The sequence below is a fragment of the Musa acuminata genome, unplaced genomic scaffold (genome assembly GCF_036884655.1).
Source record: "Musa acuminata AAA Group cultivar baxijiao unplaced genomic scaffold, Cavendish_Baxijiao_AAA HiC_scaffold_1139, whole genome shotgun sequence".
Taxonomy (NCBI): Eukaryota; Viridiplantae; Streptophyta; class Magnoliopsida; order Zingiberales; family Musaceae; genus Musa; species Musa acuminata.
The window spans coordinates 3,417,620-3,434,609 of record NW_027021351.1 but is presented as its reverse complement, the minus strand read 5'-3'; the positions used below and the strand labels follow the sequence as shown (position 1 = coordinate 3,434,609).

General features: G+C 41.4%; 2 protein-coding genes across 5 annotated transcripts; both read right to left on the bottom strand.

The window, feature by feature from the left end:
* Positions 1-722: 722 nt before the first annotated feature.
* LOC135671501 (protein indeterminate-domain 7-like) lies at positions 723-4,073 on the bottom strand. Of its 2 annotated transcripts, none has more exons than XM_065179673.1 (5): positions 3,805-4,073; positions 3,170-3,721; positions 2,687-3,083; positions 1,223-2,227; positions 723-1,078 (listed from the first exon to the last, which is right to left on the bottom strand). In XM_065179673.1, exons 2-4 carry the CDS (start codon positions 3,330-3,332, stop codon positions 1,240-1,242), a joined length of 1,548 nt encoding a protein of 515 aa, XP_065035745.1. In that variant the 5' UTR covers positions 3,333-3,721; positions 3,805-4,073; the 3' UTR covers positions 723-1,078; positions 1,223-1,239. The 2 variants fall into 2 exon arrangements, with proteins under 2 accessions (XP_065035745.1, XP_065035746.1); XM_065179674.1 differs by having other exon boundaries at positions 3,809-4,073.
* A 2,164-nt stretch (positions 4,074-6,237) lies between these two features.
* Positions 6,238-16,859, bottom strand: LOC135671435 (uncharacterized). Of its 3 annotated transcripts, none has more exons than XM_065179546.1 (13): positions 16,641-16,859; positions 14,739-14,902; positions 14,413-14,598; positions 14,222-14,317; positions 13,559-13,672; positions 11,314-11,409; positions 10,817-11,002; positions 10,645-10,740; positions 8,260-8,445; positions 8,016-8,111; positions 7,459-7,701; positions 6,967-7,152; positions 6,238-6,861 (listed from the first exon to the last, which is right to left on the bottom strand). In XM_065179546.1, exons 1-13 carry the CDS (start codon positions 16,792-16,794, stop codon positions 6,769-6,771), a joined length of 1,896 nt encoding a protein of 631 aa, XP_065035618.1. In that variant the 5' UTR covers positions 16,795-16,859; the 3' UTR covers positions 6,238-6,768. The 3 variants fall into 3 exon arrangements, with proteins under 3 accessions (XP_065035618.1, XP_065035620.1, XP_065035619.1); XM_065179548.1 differs by having other exon boundaries at positions 6,634-6,861; positions 14,816-14,902; positions 16,641-16,677; XM_065179547.1 differs by lacking the exon at positions 14,739-14,902 and having other exon boundaries at positions 6,634-6,861.
* Between the last annotated feature and the right edge of the window lie 131 nt (positions 16,860-16,990).

The window sequence follows — 16,990 nt, the reverse complement described above, 5'->3', positions numbered from 1 at the left end:
TGTTCGTCTTCATGCCTCGACATCCTTATCGACGACACCATGCCCACCACCACCACAACACATAGGTCGAGGTGGCAGCAAAAGATAGAAACAAGGGCCTCATCGGTACCGTGTGACAGATTCCTTCGCCCCCCCCTCTCCCTCGTAGCTCTTAATCAAAACCTTGTGTTCCTCACTACTCTCTCTCTCTCTGTGTGTTGATGTATGCAAAAGGCATCTGATCGCAGCCTTACTAGGGAGAGTATAGTGCTATGTAGCATGAGGAGGAGGAAGGCAATGATCAGACGAACGAAGGGTGGAATAGCAAGTATGAAGAAGGCGAAACATGCATCTCCATGGCAAGTTTACATTACATGCGAAAAAGAAGAAGGCCTAAAGACAAAGGCAGAAAAGAAGGTAAAGTCTGTATGGCGTGCCAAAAGCTCAAAGAAGTTGTCCTCGAAAGGAGCCAACAGGAATGGTCGTTTGTCTTTCACGTTTATTACAACCCCTCCTCTCTGTCCTCTCCACCTGTTTGCTCGTGATATCTGCACTAGTGTTTGTGCGCTGTTGTTGTTGGATATTGGCGTGGGAGCTTTTGTTGGAGAAAGAAAATATCATGGCCCAATTATCATATATACATATATACATCATGTAATGTAATGAAATATATCTTGAAAGATTAGACATAAAAACACTCATGTCATGCATGCTCTAATATTATGAAACATAACTTCTCTAAGTAGGAGAGAAAGAGACTATTATTTCATGTCATCTCATATTTGTCCTGAAGAAACAACAACAACAACAACAACAAAAGGGAAATAAAGAAAGCAGAGCCGTCTACCAACAACGTCGACGATACATACATATATCCTATGCTCTATATATGGCCGTATGGGTAGGCCAAAGGAAGGAGGAGGAATGGAGTGGCAACACCTCACCTGATCGCTAATGATTGATTGGCTTCTTCTTCTTCTTCTTCTTCTTCTCCGAGTAGTAGTACTCGCCCATCGTTCTCCGCAGATGGATGAGCCACCCGACATGACAAGTGCACCGTAGGCCTGTCATTCCTGTACATGGCTTCACGGTGCCACATCTGTATGGACCGAATGGTTCCATCAAAACATATATAGGAAACCAAAACAAAGAACAAACATATATCCAACATGAATTTTGTTTCGGACTGATCACACCCAGAGATGACTGCTAAACCTAATGCGAAGGAGTAGCACAGACGTACCAGGTTTCTCAGAGTAGCTAGCCGTGCCATGGCTTCTTGCTTTGCTGTTGCTGTTGCTGCTGCTGTTCGTAGGCGGAGGAGGAGGAGGAGGCGGCGGCGGCGGTCAAACATGGATCCAACCCGGTCAGGTTGAGGATGTTCCTGTGGGGAAAAGCCTTCAGTCCCAGGAAGTCTCTCGTCATCCCATCGTTAATCCCGCCACCTCCTTCCTCGGCCATTCCGTGGCTTCTCCCGAGGCCGCTCTTGTCGCTATTCCTCGCTTCTCTTATTGCTCTTATTGCATCCTCAAAAGACCCATGAAAACCTGGAGTTGCGGAAAGCGAGGTCGCAACCATGTCTCGAAGAAGCGGAGGAGGAGGTGCTGATCCTTGTCCACCACCGATGCCGTGACCCATGTCTCGGTATGAGGACAACCCAAGACCGACGCCGGAAGTACCATCGGCCGCAAAAGGCGCAGAACTCGGAGCGTGAGCTGCCATCAGACCCAGGTGTGCAGGTCTGCTCATGGTTGCACCCATCTCAGCCGCTTTCTGGAGTAACGCGGTGGCCGACATGTGAGGGGACGGAGCCAAGGCATGGGGGAACGCTGGAGGAAGAGGAGGATGGGGAACTGGGTCCTCTCGACCGTGCTCCGCTTCTAACCTGGTGGAGTAGACGGTAGAAGGGAGGTCTAACATGTTCAGAGCGGTGGCTCCCTGGCAAACCAGCCATGGTGGGATGGTTGATCTGACGTTGAATCGTTGATGCTGGTGTTCTCCTCCGAGCGACAGCTCTCGCTGCATCCCGTGGCTACCGAGAATGCTGGCATCGGCCTCATCGCCTCTCGTCAGGTGAGGGAAGTAACTTTGTAGGAGGGTTGGCTGGAGAGAGGAAGGCTCACAGGATGCTGCAGCCGGCGAGAAGAGGAGAGCCTGGTGATTGGTCAAAGGGTTTGCTGCCATAGCTCTTGCACTTTCTTCTGCCAGAGCGTCACAAAAGGCTCTGTGTGTGATAAAGCTATCCCTCCTGCAATCAGCAGCAGCGACAGAAGTGACAACCAAACCAAGATAAAGCCAACAAGAGACCACGGAAGAACACACACACAGGTAGTAAAGCCAACAAGAAAGCACGGAAGAACACACACACAGATAGTAAAGCCAACGAGAAAGCACGGAAGAACACACACACACCCACACACGGATGGTCTTCTCTCTCCCAAGAACAGAAGGAAATGCATGTAAACAAGAAGAATGAAGGAAGAGGTGGATGCAAAGTTTTCTTCTCTCTCACTAATATTCTTTTCAGAGGTAGCAGCAGAAGTGCTAGCTAATATGCCTAGGATGGATATGTTCTCTGGGGCTTCAGTAAATGCAGTGCTACGATAATGGAGCCTCCTCCTCCTCCTCCTCCTCCTCCTCCTCCTCGTCCTCCTACTACGACTACTACTACTAATATCATCTGTACTTGGATCAAATAAATTGCTACCTTGAGAATAGGGTGCCACAGTCACATCTGTATTCCCTTGTGCCACAGATCTTGGAGTGGGCCTTCCAGTCGGATTGAACAGCATACTTCTTGGAGCACTTGTCGCACTTCCACTTCTTCTCCCCATGCTTCCTGCTGAAGTGCTTCTTGATCCCAGTAAGGTCGCCAAGCGCCCGGGAGGGATCGTGATGGACGCAGGTCACCTCCGGGCACAGGTACACCTTCTTCCTCACCTCCTTGCTGCTTCTTTGCTTCAGCTTCCAGGGGAGGTTGTGGCCTCTCCTGTGCAGCTGCAGGTTCTGCTCCCTCGGGAATCCTTTGTTGCAGATTTCGCACACGAACCTATTGGTCGTCATCAGCGTCTTGGGGGACAACGCTATCACCTCGGCATCTGGATCTACGATGCAGAAGAAATCCCCAAAATCAACATGGTAATTAATCTAAGACAGAACGATCGAGCCAGGCGGATGAGAAGAAAGGAACCTGGATTTCCCGGGAGGTTCCTCTTTTTCTTGGTTGGATTTGGGGTCGGGGAGGCGAAGGAGGATTGCTGGTTGGAAGAGACGCTTGCTTCCCCGGAGGCAGAGGTGAGATTGGACATGTTCTCGTCCGCCGGTTGGTGTTGCTGTATCGTCAGCCCTTTCATCGTCTCCCGAGCAGCACCGTCGAGTGTCTCGTCCGGCGAGAGGCGGAAAAGGAATCGAAAGGCCAACGAGGGCCGATGATACAACGCCGATCCGTTGGAAGAAAACAAGCAGATCTACGGGCGGCTCATCGCTCTGCAAAAGGAAAGCACTACGGATTCCAAAGCTAAGGAAAAGTGACATCGTTCATCGCTCGCTCTCCATCTCCCGACATGCATCTATCTGCGAGGGACATCCTACGGATATATGCAATGAAAAATGGAGTGGTCCTCATGCGACGAGCGATCTCCGATGTCCTAAGCGCTCAGGCAAATTTCGGACCTCGATTAAGATCTAAATTAGGAGAGAAGCAAACTACGGTGAGACCTCCATCGACGGTCCAATTCGAGTACTGGAAAGGAGAAGAACAAGAACGAGACTATCAGGAAAGCACTACATATAATTCACTCCAAAGCGTCAAAAGAAGAGACAAACCCACAAAGTTGCTCGGAATAAAACCAAAGGCTAACTGATACAGAAGACCAAAACTGCTACCACACAAAACCATCCCGAACGAGACGAAGAAAAGCAAAGGAAAGCATAGAGAGAGAGAGAGAGAGAGAAGAGTATGTGGACGAGAGAAGCAAGGTAGGATACAATCAAGACCCACACCATACGGCCAACTCTGACGTTGCACGAGCTGTCTTTTCCTTTGTTTCCTACGCATCTCTAGAAATTCCTTCCTCCCCGTTTAATCTCGTGAATGCTGTGAAAACCACTGTGTTCCTGTTTCATCTTACCTCAGCCTGTTAAGAAGTCCTGCTCATGTGTGTTAGATCTCTCTCTCTCTCTCTCTCTCTCTCACACACACACACACACACAGAAAGAGAGACTGATTGCATCGTGTTGGATCAGATTCCATTGTGGTTGGTTTTGGTATGTCTCTGTTGTACTTACTTTTCGGTGGCTATTAAATTAATGGTAATGGGTGAGTCCGAAAAGAAGAAGAAGAAGAAGAAGAAAGGAAGGAATGATTTCAAAAGGCTGATGAGCTATTGATATATTCGTCACCGGGAAAGGATTGGGGGAGCAGTGTGGGAAAGCTAACTTCAGCTTTTCATGCTGCATTAGAATGATTGGATCATTGATTGAACTCATAGTTGGACTTGTCCTCCTGTCTTATCGCTTCCTTGTAAGAAGAAGGATGCACAGCTAATATTCCTTTCCAACCTTATATTTATTTGCAATAATATTTTAATACATATTTTGTGTAAAATTTTTCGATAAAATTTTGAATTTTTAATCTTTTCGACCTATCATTTTCGACTCGTTAATTCATGTCTCAATAGTCGTAAAGTGTTAGACACCCATTTTTTTCTTTTTTTTAAGAACCACATGTAATATTATTGTTCATACATAAAAAAAAAATAAAGTTCAATGATATTTATTTATTTATTTATGAGTGAAAAATTAGTAACTACACGAAGTAGGGTGATTAAAGTGTGTAACGAGGAACAATCGGAAAGAATTTCCATAGAGTTTTTTCTTCTAACCTGAAAATCGAAGAATTAACGGTGCCGATGAGCTTCTCATCTTTTTTCGAATAAAATATATTTAAAAAAAATATAATGATAAAAGAATTATAGATTTATTTTTTTAATAAATTGAGATTTATATAAAGTTATATTATTCAAAGAAGAAGAAGAAGAAGAAGAAGAAGAAGAAGAAGAAGAAGAATCTATAGTTTTTGAGAATGATAGGTAGGTAGTTAAGACATAGATACAGCAATATTACATAGCTCATTATATAATCACCGTCCCATTTCGATCCTTTTTGTTTTGTGTTGCGATAGTGATGCCGAGTCGGTTCTACAGAAGAAGTGTTTTTATCTTAAAATAAGAATAGAAAAAGGAGAAGAAGAGTGTGGAGGTGAATCGAACGCCGACGGGGATGAATAGAAGCAACAAAGGAGGAGCAGGAGACAGAAATCTGGTGGGCGAGCATCGTATGCCTCGTAATCCAAGGAAAAGGATTTGGAGCCGTTTAATGGATTCTTTTTGTTGCTTTCTTGTGTGCTGTTTCCCATTTACCCACGCCGAATGACGCCCTGACAGACACACAGACAGACAGACAGACAGACGTCGCAACCCACCAAATCCTTTCTTAAATGTGTGCGTGAGGGATCATATGAGTTGGCTTTGGGGCCAAAATCAAATCCAGGCGATGCAGGCAACAAACAGGTCGTGCGGTGGTGGTACGAACCCAGTCGGTCCTTTTGAGGTGGCACCATGTTGTAACGCAAGGACGAGGAGGATGTTGATTGAGAGAGAGAGAGATGGCACGATGTTGTAACGCAAGGAGGAGGAGGAGGAGGATGTTGATTGAGAGAGAGAGTCTTCTTCTTCTTCTTCTTCTTCTTCTTCTTCTTTCTTCTTCTTCTTGTTGCTGCCGGAGTCTGCAGGTTTGTGTTTAAAACAGGCTCAATTATGTGATCGGTTGTGTTGACAGGCTATGCATGAATTATATGATCGAGCACATATTGGTCGATCAATATTGGTATGACAGGCTATACCAAATCAATATTGGTATGCGAGAGACGAGCACATATTGCTGCTATAAACTCAAGACTGATGCTAGTCAGTAGTTAAAAAGAAAAATATCTTACCATCTTTCTATTAGCTTCTTCACATGTTTAAATTTTTAGATCGAATTGATGTTCGATTTCTTAATACATATTTAATCTAAGAAACAAACAAAACAAAACAATCTCTTACCATTAGTTTCTTCACACGGTTTGATTAGTGTTCCACCAGTGTAAAGACATTTGGTCCGAGGACACATTCAATACCTTGTAGTAATCATCTGTCAGTACTAGTAATATTGCCATAAAGATCCATAGTATTATTACATGACTTGCACAAAACAAAATTGATCAACTCATGATTATTCAGTTCAATTTTGTCTGCTACAAATTGAATTTTGGACATGAACCACTCCCTCAGCTCTCCGAATCACAGAACACTGACTTCACATATCCATCGGGGATCATGAACAAAGTAGAGAGGTTCCTCTTCCTTCAAAAGTAAGATGCTCTGTAACAGTGGAATGGCCAGACTGCAGGGCATGGTGCGGTGTACAAAAAAAAAAAAAAAAAGACAATCGGCCTTAGAACCGGAGTGGATGAATCCTGGGTGTGCCGTGGATGGTGTGGCTACCGGAACACACAGGAGGCTGTCACTAGGTGGGCTGATGCTGCTGTTGCCTCTGCTGCGAATCCCGCCTTACCCACCGGTGGAACCCTCACCCTCACCATCAACAGGCTGAGTAGGCTGCCCATCAGTGGCCTGAAGTAGTGACGGTGCTGCTGCTGATGATGATTGTGGGTCATGCCCATGACCTGGAAGAGCATCCGCGGCTGGAGTACCTTCATTGGCTCCGCCTTGCGCACCTCTTCCTGGATTAAGTCCCTCGATGGGCGTCGTCGATGGAAGGTGACCGAGGAACATCGAGGCTTGTGCTATCAGAACCAATGAAACAACCCCCAGAATCATCCTACACCGGTCATGGATCAGCATCATGTCATGGATCAGGTATATATCTAAGGCATCATTTGCTAGCCTTAAACTGCTATTTTATATATCATCATTTCTACATTACCTTAGCTAATGCATCATTGATTAGCTTCTTAGCGCTTGTTATCTGTTCAATAGTACCAAACAGTTCCACTGTTGTAGTCGGTGAATCGGTATCTGCACCCGTATCTTCAGTAAATTGAATCTTGGCTCCTGATTGAAGCCGGATGCGTTTTATTGTTTCTCCACTTTTGCCAATGATCGCACCAACCTAAGAAAGCACAAGAAAGCTTATCAGAACAAATTTACAGAAGCTCAAGAGAATCCAGAATTCAGGAAACGAATCAGCTTTTTCAGTGGTAATTGTTATCTTTGAAAAAACCAAAAGAGCAAAAGAGGTTTTGTATATCCACCTCTACCAATTACTAGACCAAGCTGGAACAGACAACCGAAACTACACACTGAAAGCACAAAAGTTTCAAACAGTTTATTAGAATTCACCCTCCTCAGACCTTTCATTGGCAGATCCCTCACACACGGAGTTCACTTTTTTCAGTGTCTATCAGAATAAGTTTACCTTGTCGCTTGGAAGTTTCATCTCAAGCAACTCAGAACCAGGCTCCGTTCTTCTAGACTCAGCTATTGCATCATTGATTAGCTTCTCTGCGCTCCTCATCTGTTCAATGGTACCATACATTGTCACCGTTGTAGTCAGTGAGTCGCTATCTGCACCCGTATCTTTAGGAAATTGAATCTTGGCTCCTGACTGAAGCTGGATGCGTTTTATTGTTTCTCCACTTTCGCCAATGATTGCACCAACCTAAGAAAGCACAGGAAAGCTTATCAGAACAAATTTACAGAAGCTCAAGAGAATCCAGAATTCAGGAAACGAATCAGCTTTTTCAGTGGTAATTGTTATCTTGGAAAAATGAAAAAACCGGAAGAGCAAAAGAGGTTTTGTGTATCCACCTTTACCAACTACTAGACTAACCTGGAATAGACAACTGAAACTACACACTGAAAGCACAAAAGTTCCAAACAGTTTGTTAGAATTGACCCTCCTCGGACCTTTCATTGGCAGATCCCTCGCAAACGGGGTTCATTTTTTTTAGTGCCTATCAGAATAAAGTTTACCTTGTCGCTTGGAAATTTCATCTCATACCACTCAGCACCAGGCTCCATTCTGCTAGACTCTTTAGCGAAAGCGGTGCCAGGATCCACAGAACCACCCTACACCAGTAGTGATGGATCAGCATCATAAATCAGTATTATATTAGGCACCATTGGCTAATGCATCATGTCATGGATCAGGTATATATATTAGGCATCATTTTCTTGCCTTATACTGCTATTTCATATATCATCATTTCTACATTACCTCAGCTAATGCATCATCGATTAGCTTCATAGCGCTCATTATCTGTTCAATAGTACCATACAGTTCCACCGTTGTAGTCAGTGAGTCGCTATCTGCACCCGTATCTTTAGGAAATTGAATCTTGGCTCCTGACTGAAGCCGGATGCGTTTTATTGTTTCTCCACTTTCGCCAATGATTACACCAACCTAAGAAAGCACAGGAAAGTTTATCAGAACAAATTTACAGAAGCTCAAGAGAATCCAGAATTCAGGAAACGAATCAGCTTTTTCAGTGGTAATTGTTATCTTTGAAAATTGAAAAAACTGAAAGAGCAAAAGAGCAAACGGTTTATGTTAGAATGGACCCTCCTCAGACGTTTCATTGGCAGATCCCCCGCACATGGAGTTCATTTTTTTCAGTGTCTATGAGAATAAAGTTTAACTTGTTGTTTGGAAGTTTCATCTCAAACCACTTAGCACCAGGCTCCATTCTACTAGACTCTTCAGCGAAAGCAGTGCCAGGATCCACAGAACCACCCTACACCAGTCGTGATGGATCAGCTTCATAAATCAGTATTATATTAGGCGCCATTAGCTATTATATATCGTTTCAACAATATCCCAGCTAACACATCATTCGTTAACTTCTCTGCACTGCTGATAAGTATCAATAAGTTCAGATGTCAGCAAGAATAACCACTGTGTTCGCAAGATTTCCGCTACCGGAAGATGGATAACGTGATCAAGGAGTCCCTAGTGATGATGTATGATTAAAAGAATGTCCTACCACAAAATTGTACACAATTTAAAAACAGCAATCAAGAATTTCATGGACTGCATATGATGGTCACCTGCAGCTGATATTAATGACTAAAAGTATGCCGCACTGATAGATGGATTTGCAAAAGCTTGGTTTCATGTCCATTTGACCACAACTGCGCAGGTGTCGTATGCTTCAAAGGCCGCTGGATGAGGAACTTCTTTACACGGATTTATAACAAAAACACCACATGCAGGCAGCTTAAATGTCACTGATAATTAACTTCAAATCACAGTTATATTTTTCTCTGATTTGACAGCATTAAGGGAGGATTCACAAAGTAAGTTGTAAGGATAATGAAATTTTGAAATAAAAAAAAATTATTTCAGAAAATGTAGGTTAGACCAAGAACAACAGGACATTCCTCAGGAAAAGGACCCGACAAAGTTACGCGAACAAATGCGCCTTAACATCTCAGTTATAGCGGAAAAAAGAACATATTTGGGTTACAGATTATATGTTCAAAAGCATGTAAACATAGAAATACAAAAGAAAACTACTTTGTCCAAAAAGTATATCACTATATTACAGTATTTTTTTATTGCTAAATAAAGTATATAACACAACACATGTAACAGAAAAGAAAGTATAGAACACACCATATCAGAATATAAAAGAACTACAAGAGAAAGATAGAGCCTATTGAATTATCATCTATAAAAATTCAGAAAAACGTCAATATTAAAAGTATGAAACAAAGCATACAAAGCTTTCTCATGAAAAGTCAATTCTATACTCCAATGGTCCTTTGGTTCTATCGCCAAATACTCATTTTAGGAGTCTTGGGTTCGTCATTACGTGCACCAAACCGCAAGTAGTTTCAAGTGTTATCACTAATTTACAACCAAGCTGCTTTAAAAGATTAGCAATTAATAATGACGATCCATCAAATGTGGTTTCTATCAATTCACATATATTTAAGACAAACTAATAATTTTTATGTTCCAAGATAATCATTCAGATAACATGTTGAAGACATTGTTGACATGCAATTAGATAAACTATGAAGGAAGAAAAAAACAAGAAGATCAGCTATTCACCAGATTCAACTAGATAGCAGGAGCTATGACAGTTCTAGATTCTCTATAGAACAATGCATAGTTCCTAGCAGTATTTGTCATAAAAAATGTGGAAATTTAGTATTACTGTATATTATTGACAGTAGTTACAATTAGCAGCTGATAGGGAGAATGCAAGTATACCAGTTAATAATGCTGCTTATCATAATCTAGATTATAAAACCTCAAGTTTGTCTATAAAATGAGCCCTCATCATCAACCACTATAAAAAGCTTCCAGGATTCTCCCCTAAGCATCCCTTAACAGTCGATAAGGAATTAAGGTTGAGTAACATACCAGTGCAAGCCGAGAAGATAAAATGTGCTTGCTTAGACAATGTAAATTGTTTGGTTACCAACATTAAGTTAAATCCTTCAATATTTCCCATGAAAATTAAAGCTCAGAATCCAAACAATTAGTCAGGAATTAATCTCTGCAATTATTGCAAAATCTGAAATAGACACAGGACCAGTGCCACATAATGAAAGAACAAAATTTTCAAAGAAGTATCTGTGACAATAAATTCACCATGTTCTTTGGAATTTTCATGTGACAATGCTCCACGTCAGGCTCCATGTCTCCAGACTCTTGAGCAGAAATGACATCAGAACACCCCAAATCACCCTACGCCAGTCATGGATCAGCATCATGAATCAGGTATATGTCAGGCATCATTGACCAGCCCTATGCTCAACACTACCTCCGCTAACACATCATTGATTAGCTTCTCTGCGCTGCTGATCTGTTGAGAAGTACCATTAAGTTCCACCACCATAGTCGGTGAATTGGGACCTGCATCCGTATCTTTAGTCAATTGAATCTTGGCTCCTGACTCAAGCCGGATGTGTTTTATTGTTTCTCCACTTTTGCCAATGATTGCATAAACCTAAGAAAGCACATGAAGGATTATCAGATCAAATTTTTAGAAACTCAAGATAATCCAGAATTCAAGAAACGAATCATCTTTTGCAATGGCACCTGCGTCTTCGAATAGTGAAAAACCAAAAGAGAGGGAGGTTTTACATATCCACCTTTACCAATTACTAGACCAACTTGGAATAGACGAGACGGAAACTACACACTGAAAGCACAAAATTTTCTAACAGCGTATGTTAAGAGTTGACCCTCCTCAGATGCATTGGTGGAAGCCTCATATGCTGAATTCATTCTTTTCAGTGTCTTTCAGAATATGTTTACCTTGTCATTTGGAACTTTCATCTGAAACTTCTGAGCAATAGGCTCTACGCTTCCAAGTTCTTGAGCAAAACTGATGCCAGGATCCCCAGAATCACCCTACACCAGTGGTGATGGATCAGCGTCATGAAGCAGATATATATTAGGGGCCATTGGCCAGACTTCTGTTGCCCTTATATATCATTTAAACACAGTCGCAGCCAAAACAGTATTGATTAATTTCTCTGTGCTGCTAATCTATTCATAAGTACCAATAAGTTTGAAAGTAGAAACTCCTGTCAGCAAGAACAACCACTGTGGTTTGCATGATTTCCACAATCGGAAGATGGATAACATGATCCAGGAGGCCAGAGTGACAATGTATGATTAAAGAAATGTGCTGCAACAATAATGTGCACGATCAGAAACCAACAATCAAGAATTTCATGGCATGCATACGAAGGCCACCTGCAGCTGATGCTAACGACTAAAAGTATGCCACACTGATAGATGGATTTGCAAGCTTGCTTTCATTTCCATTTTGAACACAACTGTGGGTGGTCGTGTGCTTCAAGGGTTGCTGGTTGAGGAACTTCTATGCATGCATATATAACAAAAACACCACATGCATGCAGCTTAAATGTCACTGATAATTAACTTGAAGTGACAAGCCACAGGTATAGTTTTATGTAATTTGACAGCATTAAGCATGTCCCAATATAGAAATGAAAGCAATTTTTGGAGGGAAGTTCACAAAATATATGGTAAGGATAATGAAATTTAAAAGTAAAATAACAAAATTTCAGAGAATGAAGGTTAGAACAAGAATAACAGGACATTCCTCAGGAAAAGGACCAGGCAACGTTACATGAACGGATGCCCCTTAAGATCTCAATCAAAGGAAAAAGTTAAAAAAACATATTTGGGTTACAGATTATATGTTCAAAAGCATGTAAAAATAGAATACAAAAGAAAAGTGCTCTGTCCAAAAAGTTAGCTCACTGTTTTACAGTATTTTTTTGGTTGCTAACACATGTAACAGAAAATATAGAACGCACCGTATCGGAATAAAAAAGAACTACACCGGAACAAGAAGGCCTCTTGAATTATCATCTATAAAAATTCAGCAAACGTCAATATTAAAAGTATGATATGTGCTTGAATGTTCCTTTGGCAATCAAACTTCTATCGCCAAATACTCATTTTAACGACCTTTGGTTCGTCATTACGTACTTCAAACCACAAGTCGTTTCAAGTGTTATGACTAATTTATTTACAACCAAACTGCTTTAATAAATCAACAATTAATGATGATATTCCATCATATGTGATTTCTATCGATTCACATATACTAAGACAAACTACTAATTTTTTTATGTTCCAAGCTAATCATTCAGAGAACATGTCAAAGACATTGTTCACGTCTAATTAGTTAAAACCATGAAGGAAGAAAAAAGAAGATCAGCTGTCCATCAGATGTGATTTCTATCAGTTCACATTAAGTTAAAACAAGCTACTAATTTTTATGTTCCAGGATAACTTGAAGACATTGTTGATGTGCAATTAGATAAACTATGAAAGGAAAAAAATAAGAAGCATATCGGCTATTCACCAGATTCAACTAGATAGCAGGACCTATGACAGTTCCTCAGTCTCCCCAGCACAACGAATAACTCCTTTAGCAGTATTTGTCATAAAAAATAACTGTATATTATTGACAATAGTTACTTTTAGCAGCTGGTACTGAGAATGTACATAAACAATTAGTAATGCTTCTTATTATAATCTAGAATGTAAAACCTCGACTCTGTCTATCAAATCATGAGACATGTTTAGATAAGCCCTCGACAAAAACCACTATAAACAGCTTCCAGTCTTCTCCCCTTAGCATCGCTTAACAGTCCAGGGATTTAAGGTTCAGTAACATACCAGTGCCAAGCCAAGAAGATCAAACGTGCTCCCTTTGACAATGTAAATTTTTTTATTTCCAACACTATGCTAAATCCTTCAGTATTTCCCATGAAAATTAAAGCTCAGTATCCAAATAATTAGTCAGGAACTAACCTCGACAATTATTGCAGAGTGCAAACAATTATAGACATAAATACCAGGCAAGTTAAATTTCCATGACAACGAAAATCTTTAGAAATGGAAGGCCCACATGTACTTTTTTGAAAGCTGAAAAGTTAAATTATCCAAGCAATAGCTCTAGTAATTTGGAGAAAGGATTTCGTCAGGTTACACAACAAGCATAACATGTCTTTCATACCTTAATAATTTGATTGACAATTTGTTTTGCTGCTTCAAACTTCCCCATCAGACCAACTAAATATGCCCTGCTTTCTGTAGACATACCACCAGAGGGCAGATGCGAAGGACTCGCCTGAAGTCAATTTATTGTAGTTTAGAAAGCAACAGAAAGTAATTACCACTGATATGTTTGAATTGCAATAAGAATGAACTAGAAAAACAAAGATTAGAGTATTTATATGACCATATGAAGCAATCCCTTATTCCTAAAAGTACATCTGGACTTATACCAATGATCAGCATAAAGTGCAACAATGTGTAATACTGGAGAACAATCACATTAATGAGAACTAAAGAATTCTCACTGAAAGTTTCGAACGAAAATTTGCCTGGTTGACGAGCACAATGCAATAATATTTACATAAATGAAAAAAATGAGACCTACAATTGGTAATTTCCATGCTCAAAACCAGCTAAGTCCTTGATTCACTATCTAGAATAAGCTACAAATAGAAAGACAAGAAGCAGCCAAATTGTCATACGAGCACCAGATCTAGCTTGCATGTTTTCTATGGTGCTACCAACTTTACAAAGTACTTGTCCAATCTGGAACCGACACAGGCCCAGTGTTCCATAATGAAAGAACAAAATTTTCAATAAGTATCCAGCAGAATAAGTTCACCATGTCTTTTGGAGTTTTCGTGTGACAATGCTCCGGGCCAGGCTCCATGTCTCCAGACTCTTGAGTAGAAATGATGTTGGAACCCCCAAAACCACCCTACGCCAGTTACGGAACAGCACCATGAATCAGGTATATGTTAGGCATCGTTGGCTAGCATTATGCTGCCATTTTATATTTCATTTCAACATTACCTCGGCTAATGCATCATTGATTAGCTTCTCTGCGCTGCTGATCTGTTCAGGAGTACCATTAAGTTCCACGGTTGTGGTCAGAGAATTGGGACCTGCTTCCATATTTCTGGTAACTTGAATCTTGGCCCCTGAGTTGAGCCGGATAGATTTTATCGTTTCTCCAGTTTTGCCAATGATAATGCCAACCTGAGAAAGCACGGTATGGATCATCAGATCGAATTTTTAGAAACGCAGGAAAATCCAGAAATATAGAAAACGAATCAGTTTTGTTAAAGGCCATTTTGTTCAAGAAAAGTGAAAAATAGAAAGAGAGAAAGAGGTTTAACCAATTCATTTGGGATTTCAATTCTTTTTGTCGAACCGGGATAATCATGTGAAGGGAGACCTGACTTGGTAATCATACCAGGATAAGCATACGAAGGGAGGCCTGACCGGGTAATCATGCCAATCTGAGACATTATTGCCCGACCAAGAAGCTTCACTGAATAGTCTGAGACATACAAACAATTACAATTGCTTTTTGGATAAAAAAAAATGATAACTGTTCCATTCATTGACTAGAAAAATCTCAAACCATGAATAACCACAAAGTAACAGCATTTAGTGATTTTGACACATCGGCAAGAGTGCCTATTTCAATCGAGCAATTAAGAACCTGATTAAAGAGTTCCAATCTCCAGATTGAGAGTCATAAAATAATGCTAGCTCATGTTGTTCTTTTTTAATTATCGGAGGACAAAGTGTCCCCATGAGAAGACACATACATTTTCAGGACATTTCAAATGGTAGACAGAAAACAATTGATGGTACTCACAAATGCTTACAACAAAGAGACAAACTAATAATATGAATTAAAATCAACCTGTGAATGCATCAATCATACTACGAAAAACTATGTGGTACGATCATTCTTTTTCAAAAGTAGGATGATTTTATCGAAGCCTCGGAACGACATGATTTGCCGTTCGCCTTATGTTCAGAAGGATCAGTAGGGATCAGGATCATCAGATTTGAATCATCATGCCAAAACTGCGTTGTGAATCTTCAACAGATGAATTACAGAATATTTAAACTCTAACGCTCAAAGACATTTAGCCTTTTGTCATAAATGGATAAAGAGAAAAGATTTCTTAGATCGTGCATGCCGACCTACCAAGGTTTGGAATCCACAGAACAGCAGGCGACATTTTCTCTATTTTAACAAGTCATACGGAAAAACTTTTCATGGTCAAATATTCACAAGGATGAACATGTTCTTCCCTTCCTAAATGGATTCCTTTACACAAAGTTGTATTGGCTAAGCTATAGAAACAGGGTTACGTAGGATACAACAAGACACTTTATGTTTTCTTCTGACTAGATTCAATCATACACGGATACCATGCCTAGAAGCTACAGGATTCAAAGTCGGTTGTATTGATCAAGTAGCACCGCAACCAACAATTCTAAAAGAAGTCTTCTTCGAACAAGAAATCATGCATTTACCAAAATCATTACAAACCCAAACTGGCACGTTCAACATTCCAGACCAAAGAGTTAAATTAAAATGCACAAAATCTGATTGGATTTGGAGCTTCAGGTTTGTGTAGACTCTCTACGAACAGGAATAGCTGATGTTGTTGCATAAAGACCAAGAACTTACCCAAAAACGACACATGCAGCAAGAAAAACCGAACCTTCGAAACTAAGGCTACTAAAACCACGGTTTCATCCGGTAACAGATATGAAACACATCCACCGACCAAAGATAAGACCAAGAAACACACAGAACCTAACAAAGGCCACGTATCACGCCCCTCCCGGTCCAAGAAAGCGACTGCAGGAGCAGACCCGCATCAGACAACAAGCACAAACCAGAAAGAACGACCAGGGGTGGCGAATGACACCGGGATCGATTCGGTCGAAACGTTCTTGACGCTCTGCGTCCGATTCCAGAAAGCATATGAACTGCGGATGGTTCCAAACGAAGGGCAACGAATCCAATTGAAATTTCATTTTGCAGCATGACGAGGGCCGTGAAAACCAATCAACCGTTCGCCCATTACCTATAACAGTCCCACCATATGCGAACTCGGACGATGCATAAATTGACCATACTTCCAAAACACACATGCTCAACATCAAGAAACGACCCAAGAACTACCAGTTCTTGGGATGGAACACCCTAAAAATTAGAAGAAAAGGACGAAAAGAGAGAAGAATGGTGGGAGGGAGAATATTGCGCGCACCAACTGCAGACATTTGAGATGGCCGCTGGACGTCGGAAGGGGGCGCCGAGGAGCCCCTCGGCCGCCTCGGCGGCCGCGGCGGCAACCCAGGACGCGGGTGCTTTTGCTTGCGATTGCGCCGACCATAGTCCACCGGATCGAAGCTATCCTTCATGCCGCCAAGGCCTTCGGAGAGCTATAGAGGCCGGGCGACAGGGCTCGCTCCCTTACAGGAACCGTATTCGCGTACGTTTGCAGGGACGCGTACATATTAGTTATACAGCCTTTATACCGTCGTAGGTCGGCCGCAGGTTTGGTTTCGCTGTCTCCGACAAGTCCAGGAAACACAGCCTCCCGCAAACCACGCACTA

What these genes read in the sequence shown, in the direction of transcription:
- LOC135671501 (XM_065179673.1), bottom strand. Translation starts at nt 3,332, where the DNA reads ATGAAAGGGCTGACGATACAGCAACACCAACCGGCGGACGAGAACATG. An exon ending in GAACCTCCCGGGAAATCCAG is followed by an intron (nt 3,084 to 3,169) that starts GTTCCTTTCTTC and finishes TCTGCATCGTAG; the next exon opens with ATCCAGATGCCGAGGTGATA. An exon ending in TGTGGCACCCTATTCTCAAG is followed by an intron (nt 2,228 to 2,686) that starts GTAGCAATTTAT and finishes TGCTGATTGCAG; the next exon opens with GAGGGATAGCTTTATCACAC.
- LOC135671435 (XM_065179546.1), bottom strand. Translation starts at nt 16,794, where the DNA reads ATGAAGGATAGCTTCGATCCGGTGGACTATGGTCGGCGCAATCGCAAG. An exon ending in TCAATGATGCATTAGCCGAG is followed by an intron (nt 14,318 to 14,412) that starts GTAATGTTGAAA and finishes TAACTGGCGTAG; the next exon opens with GGTGGTTTTGGGGGTTCCAA. An exon ending in TCGATGATGCATTAGCTGAG is followed by an intron (nt 8,112 to 8,259) that starts GTAATGTAGAAA and finishes CTACTGGTGTAG; the next exon opens with GGTGGTTCTGTGGATCCTGG.